At 27.9% G+C, this 10,361-nt stretch overlaps 1 protein-coding gene across 1 annotated transcript; it reads left to right on the top strand.

The window, feature by feature from the left end:
• The first annotated feature begins 4,376 nt into the window (after positions 1–4,376).
• On the top strand, positions 4,377–5,108 carry LOC124913167. The gene has a single exon (XM_047453776.1). It carries the CDS (start codon positions 4,377–4,379, stop codon positions 5,106–5,108), a length of 732 nt encoding a protein of 243 aa, XP_047309732.1.
• Positions 5,109–10,361: the final 5,253 nt, after the last annotated feature.

The following is a 10,361-nucleotide window of genomic DNA, read 5'->3' as shown; positions in this document are numbered from 1 at the left end:
CTTGTACATAGAGATCTAACCTTCCATCTTTTTAAATATCAAACACACTCCAAGATACATATAGTGGTAAAAGCTCTTTGAAAATTATATTCAAATATAAGAACAAATATCAAGTTATCGAACTTGTACATAGAGTTCGGACCTTCCATTTTTTAAAATATCAAAAAAACTATTTATCCGCAAAAACTCTTTCTAATGACCTATGCATTTGCTCGATCCAATCTTACCATTTCTGATGATGCAACTAATCCGTCATTGTCGAGTGTAATAGAGATGGCCGAGCACATTTATTTTCACAACACTTCCAAAACAATGTTCTATGGAATTGTATAAGGATTTTTTTTTATGTTGAAAATTGAAATTAATTAAATCATTTTATATTTGTGAAATTGTTGTTTTTGAATTGTAAGTCTTTTGAGTTGTAAAGGGTGTGAATATAGGTTAACTTTTAAAATTTGAAAATTGCCTAAATATCTGCCTACTAAAATTACACTTGCCTACTAAATTCTACCCATAATTATAACTTTTAGCCTACTAAAATCTAAAAATCTGCCCACAATTACCAATTTCAGTTATTAAAATATGAAAATACTTACTAAATTTAAAAACCTGCCTAATAAAATCTGAAATTTTGAAAACCCACCAAAGAAAATCTTAAGATCTTAAAATCTGCCTATTAGTATCTTATAATCAGCCTACTAAATCTCAAATCTAACTGAATGAATATCTGTCCGTTAGTATTATCCTTTTGAAAATGACAAATAAAAATATCATCTGATATTTAAGGGCATATATAAACTCAATTATCATAAGAAATAGGCAATTACAAGACTTATCTAGTTTATTTCTTATCAATACAAAAACAAGAAAATAACTTTCTACTAATAAATATATTGGAAATTTGCAACAAAATAAATTACCAATAGCAAATACTATAAAATAAAACAGAATTACCAACTAAATTTTAAATTAAAAAAATATATATGAAAAGACATTATAAATACAAAATTATGGACTTAGACATTCATTTTCAACCAACTTTACATTGAATAAATTACAGAATACAAAACAGTTGAAAAACAAAAATTGTAAAGAGACAGCTACAAAATTAAACCTAACAATATAAAAAAAATAAACATATGAGTTCTTAAATTAAAAAAAAAACATTAAATTATATAGTAGATGATTAAATAAATAATACCATTCAAAAAAACAATTTTATTATTATTTTGCATTAAATTATTATTAACAAATAGATATGTCGGTAAAGAATGTGTTGTACTAAAATAAATATATAACCAAAAAAATAATTTAATTAATTATTTCAACATGAGATATTATATATATTGTATGAATTTGTTCTCTTGTGTAAAGGTAAGCAAACAAAACATTTGGGCATGGGACGAAAATCCAGCTGATCATCATGGCCCCTTCCTCTCACTATCCCTCCCATTTCCTTCTTTTCTAAAGGAACTTCTCACTTGACAAGAAGAGAGAGATTTAGAATATTCGAATATTTTATTTATTTTATATATTATTAACAATTTTCAGTGATTGCTGATTTTATTTTTCATGTGTCCCAACCTAAATAGTGTATTCCTTGGGAGACACCTATGGGTATGTGAATTTTGTTTTGGGCCCATAATATATTACACACAACACAAATTGATTTAGATAGTAACAACTTATAATTATTCCAATATTTTTTAAATTAATTAGTAGTTGATATCTATCTATATAATTATGCTTAATTTTTAAAGTTTCGGATTGTCGGGTCGAGAGCTGTGGTTAATTTGGATACTTGGGTTGGACTGTGGGTTGACCCGCCCATAAACTTAAAACGTTAAAAATAAAATAAAAAATGTTATAGGTATGTTTCAAACTTACAACCTAACAAAAACAAGTACAACCTTTTAACCAATTAGACTATTAAGACTTTATATTTTAAATTCAACACCAAAGTTGATGAACGCGGGACGTTTTAACATTAATATAAGTTGAACTTTTTAATTAACTAATATATATATATATATATATATATGGAATTAAAAATGTTATCCGTAATTTTTTTTACGATTTTTTTATATTATTACTCGTGCAAATGCACGGGCTAAATGCTAGTTCAATTAAGATCGAATTTCCTATACTCTATCTATTAGTTGTCTTTTAATAGGAAATACATTTTATATTTACAATTCTTATTTCTAAAATATTTAAGTATTTCTTATTCTATCCTCCAATTGTTCCTTTAAAAAATTAAGTTTGATACAAACTTGTTACATGTATTTTTTATGTTTTATATAGTGGATAAATGTCTAAATTTATTTTTTATTATGATGAATTATATATATATATATATATATATGAAATAAAATAAAATAAAAAATGGGGACAGTAATAAGGTATTTGAGATAGCCGTTCAGAATTGAGTACCCAATTGGTCGGGACAAAGATTAAATTTGGACACCAATTGAAGTCGCAAATGAATATTATAAATATTTTTAAGTTTGGGTTGGGATGGACTAATTCTTAACATACAATGAGAAGCAATGTAAACTATTTAATTGGTGATAGTTGATGTGCTCTTCAAAATATGTTTTAAGGAAATTCATACTTTACCTAGTCTTCTTATAAAGCTAATAATCAAATATTGGATGAGTAGATTCTTGAGTATGAATTGTACATTATAGTTACTTAGGTCAAAGTTAATAAAGTATTAGGAAAGATAGTGCACATATAATGATGGAATTAATGTGAATGAATTGTTTTTAAGCCTAAATGACCCAAAAATTTAAAAGAAAATTTAAAATCATTTAATTACTAGAAAAAATAACATTTATTTGAAATATTTATAATGAATGTCTTCATTATTTATAATTCATTAGAAGGGTTGAAGTCACAATAATCGTACTAAAAAAAATTAAAGTTATGGGTTGAGTTTTACTAAAAATGAGGAGACTAGATATTACTTAATTTAATAATTAAAGACTTATTTAATATAAATATATTTCATATATTTTATTTATTTCATGTACTTTTATTAAATATAAATTAAAATAGGTTAAAAATATAAAATATTTAATTTATTTTAAAATAAAATAAAAAAGCTGTACAGAATTATCTATTTTTTTTACTAAATATTTAATTTTTTATTCTAAATTTAATAAAGTTAAAGGTTTACCATTCTCTACCTTACAAACTTTTTTCGTTTACTTTTTCTTTCTCATTTTTTTTTGATTAAAATTAATAGTATATATAAAATTATACAAAATCATTAGATTTGGTTTTATACTCCCTACTTTTCCCTACTTTTAGCTTTCCTTCAAAATTAATTTCAAACATAATAAAAAAAACAAATAATATCTAAATGAGTTATAAAATAAGGAGTGATTGGGGGGAATTGTTGGAAAAAGATAAAAGGTGAGAGAGAAAGAAGAGAGAAATTTTATTATTTTTTTGACTAATCAAATTGCATCCTTCCCTCCTTCAAATTCCTTTTCTCAATCATTTCTATTATAAAATAGAGACTAGAGATAAAAGATAATATATTATCTAATATATATTAATTATATAACATAAATTAATTGTCTAATATAAAAATAAAAAATAATATTAATATTTTATTTTAATTATCTTTTTATTTAATATTTAATATATTAATTTATATTTATCTAATTATATAATTTAATAAATTAAATTTATTAACTAATATAATTAAAATTTAAAATTATAATAGAATTTAATTTATATATTAGTTTTAGAAATCAACATAAATATTAAATATGAAATAAAAAATTTAAATATTTTATTTGATTAATTCATTTTTTCATCTTTTATTTTAATCTTTTTTTAGTATTCCAAGTAAGTTAATGACTAACACATTTTCCTAATTCTATATAGTCAAACTTTAACTGAAAAAATAAATAAATATTTATATAAAAGTAACATAATTGAAAAATATACTATATAACTCAAAATTTAATTGAAAATTTAAATTTTTAAATTTATTTACTTCAAAAATCTTCGTATCTAACGGTAACTTAATTGAAAAACTCACATATATATATATATATAAAATAAATTATTTAAGTGTAGGCATTTATAGTTTGTATAGTCTTATTATTATTATTTTGAATTATTAATAAAAAAATAACAGTTTCTAGAAAGATATAAATTAAATATAAATTTATTGTCATAGCGTCTCTTTCCTACCGCTTACCAACTAGTAACTACAATGAGTCTTATTTAACACACCACCAAGATTCAAAACATTTTCATCATTTCATACACCACCAAAAACCCTAAATTCTCTCTCTCTCCATCTTCAAACCAAGAGTTTCTAGAGAGAGATTTCCTTAATTGGATCAATTCCAACGATGGAAACGGTTGTCAATTCATCTCTCCATCCCGAATCTGTCGATGAACTCGCAGTTTCTCTCATCCATAAAGCTCAAATCTTTGATGGTGAATTAATGGAGAAGAAGATTGATGAATTTGAACTAGGTTTGTTATCTGGAGATGATGAAGATGAAGATGAAGATGATGAAGAAGAGTTTTCATTTGTATCTGTTGGATCTGGTTCATCAACGTTTTCCTCCGACGATACTTTTTTTCCTTTGTTTGATCAGAGTCTTCTATACAATATTGATAGAAACGATTTACCTTACCGTCCATCAGTTAAGAAAGTATTCATCGAAACAGAAGATTCAGTTCCTCCATCGTCTTCCGACAAGATTAGCATCAAAGAATCAAGGAAAGCTGTCGAGGCTTCACCTCAGATCTGCAAAAAGAGTAATTCCACCGGTTTCTGTAAACTCTGGCGAGTACAGGAACTAATCAAACGGAGTAACAGTGATGGAAGAGATGCATATGTTTTCTTTAATGGACCCAGTTCAAAAAAAGACGTCAAAACTGAACAGGTGAAAACCCTAGTGAAGGTAAAGAAATCATCAACAAAGGGGAAATCAGAAGCAATTAAAGCTCATGAGAAATATATGAGAAGCAGAGAAGAAAACCGCCGGAAAACTTATTTGCCTTACCGGCCGGAGTTAATGGGATTCTTCACCAACATCCATGGTGGTATGACTAGAAATGTACACCCATTCTAAGAAGAGATGGGATGTGGGTCCGGCGTTAATTTTGTCAATATTGATGAATTATTTCCTTTCATCTCTATTAATAAATTTTACGTTTTTTTATTCATGTAAATACAAGGAATTTGAATTTCTCAACCAAAAAAATATATATAAAGAATCATTTGGATTTGCTATCTATATTGGCTGGTTGGTATTAGATTGGCGGCTATATATCTATATGCCATTCTTATTATCTTTTTCCACAAATTGTATTATTTTATTTTGGGATAAAAGTCTACCAGATGCATTATTAATACTAGAAAACAACCATTTAATATATGATAAGCTTTAATATTACTTTTATTTATGTACTAATAGATAAATAATAATTATATTATTTAAATTTAGAAGAATTTAGTTTAGACCTTTATAATTATTATTACATAAGAAGGATGAAAATGTGTGGTTTTGGGTAGTGTAACTAGTATATAATTTGATCCGATTGGTCAAATATAAAATTATCTTATATATAGATGTTTTGTTTTAATATACAAAGTTGTATAAATAATTATTATAATCAAAATATTCTTATTAAAAAAAATTCATTATAATTAGTGTTTATATAATTATATATATATTTTAAAAAATATAAAATATTTTACTCGATAAAATGAAAATTATAAGTAAATTTTCTATATTTAATTATTAATTTATATTTCCTAACACAAAATTAATGTAAAAATAATATTTTAATTAAATTAAAAAAATTTCTCATCATTTAAAGTAATAATAATATTTATATTATTAATATAGTTTAAAATTCTATTTATTTTAATTTAACTAATTCAAATTTTATAGACATATTAACTTGTAAATTAATAACTGACTCGGTTACTCTAATAATGATGCTTAAAACTGAGTTTATATATAATGATGCTTAAACAAAGTTTTCTCAGTTTGTCGGGTCGAAAGATATGGTTAATTTGAACATATATGTGAGAGTATATGAATACTTGTATCAGATCGCGAGTTAATCCGCCCATATATTTGGAACGGTTGATTAAAAAATTAAATTAAAAATTATATTTATTGGTTTTTAACTTGCAATCTATACCTATATAGATGGTAAATGCAAGACTATAACCAATTAAGCTATACAAGTTATACAAGTTTTATAATTTAAATTCAACCAAATATTTTTATATAAATATGTAAATGAGATTGCAATATTTTTTTTTCCATTAATTCTTATAAGTTTTTTTCTTTCTAATGTTAGAGAATGAGATTTTTTTAATGTTAATTTAGTGATTTTTTTAATTAACAGTCATATAAATTATATATTTATTCATAAAATTAAAATATAAATCAATAATATTAAGTGGTTTAGTGGTAAAGTGTACATGACACATAATAAAGACAAATGTTCGAACCCATTAAACACAACTTTTAAAATATTATAAAATTATTATGAAGAAATATTATTGGTTAAATATTTGAATAATACTTTTCGTTTGCGGAAGTGAAGTTAAAAATGATGAGATGGTTGTGTACAAAATGCTCACGAGATAAGATCCATTGCGATTGGTGGTTGTTTTGTCGAGAAATAAGATATTGACCAAAGTGTGATAAGTGACCGGTAACAAATGAGATATTGACCAAAGTGTGAGGTCACAAAGCTAAAGGTCGATTGAGATTGGTGGTTGATTGTCGTGGGATAAGAGACGTGTGAAAGTGTGATTGTGATGTGATTTACCAAGAGATAAAATGAAGATAACAAATGATCTTTTATTCATGAGATTAGAGATCGACTGTGTTGGTGATTGGTTTGTTGAGAGATAAGAGACATATGGAAGTGTGATTGAGATTGGTGGTTAGTTTTTCGATGGATAAGAGGTCGGTAATTATTAAGATTCGTTGTTGGTTTGTCGAGGGATAAAGAGGCTAGTAAGAAAGGATAGTAAGGTCATGAAGTTAAAAATGATGAGATGGTTGTGTACAATATTCTCATGAGATGAGAGATCGATTATGATTGGTGGTTGTTTTGTCGAAACATAAAAGATCGATAACATTGAGATTGGTGGTTGATTTGCTGAGTGAAAAGAGGTCAATAACAAACGAGATATTGGTGATTAAAAATATATGAACCAAATATTTAATTAATCAAATTGTGAAAGTGTGAGTCACGAGGTTAAAGATGGATTAATTTGGTTTTTAGTTTGTCGGGGATAAAAGACGTGTGAAAGTGTGATGGTCATTGAGATTAAATGTCGATTGAGAATGGTGGTTGGTTTGTTGGAGGATAAGAGACGTGTGAAAGTGTGATTGTGATGTTGTTTGTCAAATAAATAAGATGCTGATAACAAATGATCGTTCGATGACGAGATTAGAGATCGATTGTGTTGGTGGTTGGTTTGCCGAGAGATAAAAGACATATGCAAGTGTGATTGGGATTGGTGGTTGTTTTTCTAAGGGATAAAAGTCCAGTAATATTGAGATTCGTGGTTGATTTGTTGAGGGATAAATATGCTAGTAATAAAGAATCATAAGGTCATGAGATTAGAAATCAATTGTGATTGGTGGTTGGTTTGCCGAGAGATTAGAGGCATGTGAGTGTGAATGTGTGAGGTCACGAGATGAGAGGTCGATTGAGATTTTTGTAATTGGTTTGTTGAGGGATAAGATGCCAGTAACATTGGGATTGGTGGTAGATTTGTCGAGTGATAGATAAAAGGTCACTTTAGCTTGGTGGCTGGCTTGTTAAGGGATAAAAGGCGTGTGAAAGTGGCCGATTAAGATTTGTGATTAGTCTGTCGAGAAATAAGAGGTCATTAATATTGTGATTGATGGCTGATTTGCTGAAAAATAAGAAACCGATAAAAAATGAGATATTTGTAGTTAAATTGATATCAATCAAATATTTGATTGACCAAAGTGTGAGGTCATAAGGTTAAATGTCGATTAATTGATGATTAGTTTGTCGATGGATAAGAGACATGTGAAAGTGTGATTGAGATGTGATTTTATGAAAAATAAAAGACCTGTAACAAGGGATCATGAGATCACGCAATTAGAGGCCAATTGAAATTTGGTGGTTGGTTTGCCAAGGGTTAAGAGAAGTGTGAAAGTGTGATTGAGGTTGGTGGTTAGTTTGTCGAGGGATAAGACGCATGTGAAAGTGTGATTTTGATTAATGGTTAGTTTGTTGAGGGATAAGAGGGCGGTAATAAAAGATCCTAAGGTCACGAGATTAGAGGTTGATTGTTATTGGTGGTTAGTTTGGGGAGAGATAAGAGACATGTGAGTGTGAAATTTTGAGGTCACTAAATGAGAGGTTTGTAACATTGAGAATTGGTGGTTGGTTTTCCGAGGGTTAAGAGGTCGATTCAGGTTCATGATTGGTTTGTTGAGGGATAAGAGAGGCGTGTGAAAGTATGATTGAGATTGGTGGTTGGTTTTCCGAGTGATAAGAGGCATGTGAAAGTGTGTCTGATTGAGATTGATGGTTAGTTTACTAAGTGATAAGAGACGTGCGAAAGTATGATTTGGAATTGGTGATTGGTTTGTCGAGAGATAAAAGGCTTGTGAAAGTGTGTTGTCATAAGATGGAGAGATTCATTGATATTGGTGGTTGGTTTGATGAGAGATAGAAGCATGTGAAAATAATGAGGTCACAAGATGAGAGGTCAATTGGAATTGATGATTAGTTTACCGAGGGATAAGTGACCAGTAATATAAAGTATCGTAAGATCACGAGATTTAAGGCCAATTGATATTTGATGTTGATTTGTTGAGGGATTAAAGACATATGAAAGAGAGGTCACGATATGAGAGGTCATTTATGATTAGTGGTTGGTTTGTCAAGGGACAAAAGGCCGGTAAAATTGGGATTGGTGGTTGGTTTGTCGAGGGATAAGAGACTGATAACAAATGATCGTAAGGTCATAAATGATTGGTGGTGATTAATGTATGAATGAGATGGTTGGTGACCGAAGTGTGAAAGTGAGGTCACGAGATGACATGTCAATTGGATTGGTGGTTCGTTTGCCGAAGTGAAGGTAAATAGGTCGCGATAAGTATATGAGATGGTTGATGTAAAATTACTCCAAGCGAGGTCACGAGATTAGTAATGAGACGTTCATTGGAAAAAAACAAATTGGTGGTTAAATATATGAATGAGATTGTTGGTTGACTAAAGAGGTGATGTTAAAGAGGTTGGTGATATGATGAGATGGTTAGTTTGACAAAAGTGAGGGTAAAATTTGTGGTATTTTTGACATAGTTTGGTGCAAAATTGAGGTCACAAGATTAGTAATATGAGAGGTCTATAACGAAAAAAAAAAAATATTGTTGGTTGACCGAAAAATGATGGTAAGAGGTCGAAGAGGAAGAAGTCGGTGAGTTGATGAGAAAAAGTTAAATGAAGGTTATTTTTTTTTATCAAATTTGTTATCCTTTTTTTTTGGATAAATTACGAAAATAACGATAAATAAGAGGAGGAAGACGACCACTAAACTTTTTCAACCATTGAAGCTCCTAATGTTCAGACTATAGATGTTGACAACGAAGATGTGAAGAACAATAAAAATGATGATGATGATGATGACGACGACAAAGAGGTGAGTATCGTTTATTTCAACTTTTTATATGTTGTATTTTTTATTCAATTTGTCAAATATATCAATTTTATTAAATTAAAAACAATTTATAGTTATATTAAAACTGAGATTTATTTTTAAAACCTTTTTTTTTTAATAAACAGCGATGAAGACGATCACGAAGCTTCTTCAACCATCGAAGCCCCTCCTGTTGAGACCATAAATATTGAAGACTAAAAAAAAAAAGACGACAATAGAGATGATGACAATAATGACAATGAAGATAATGACGACGACAATAAAAAACAATATAAATGTGAATTTTTATTAATCCTTGCCACGCAAAGAGAGATTATGCTAGTTGTATTAAATATTCATTTGATTATTTATAAGGATATAAACAATTTTTTTTGAAAAACAATTAATACTATTTCATTACAAATCCAAAAAATGGGAGAGTTAATATCAAAACTAGACAAACCCTAGTTATGATTAAAGAATGATAATCAAAAGATCTTAAAGAAACTGATTAATAGCATTCGCAAAAGTTAAAAACATATATTACAAATGAAAAGAATACAATCAAAAACAAATCCAAACTACCCAGGGTGTTTAATTACATATAAACTTGTTGCATCGTTAGGCCTTCTTTCCCTTCCCTTTCCTCTTGCGATGCAAGTAGATTGAATTG

Source organism: Impatiens glandulifera, chromosome 8 (assembly GCF_907164915.1).
Source record: "Impatiens glandulifera chromosome 8, dImpGla2.1, whole genome shotgun sequence".
NCBI lineage: Eukaryota > Viridiplantae > Streptophyta > Magnoliopsida > Ericales > Balsaminaceae > Impatiens > Impatiens glandulifera.
Note: the sequence above shows the minus strand (reverse complement) of the source record. Positions and strands in the feature narration are given on the sequence as shown.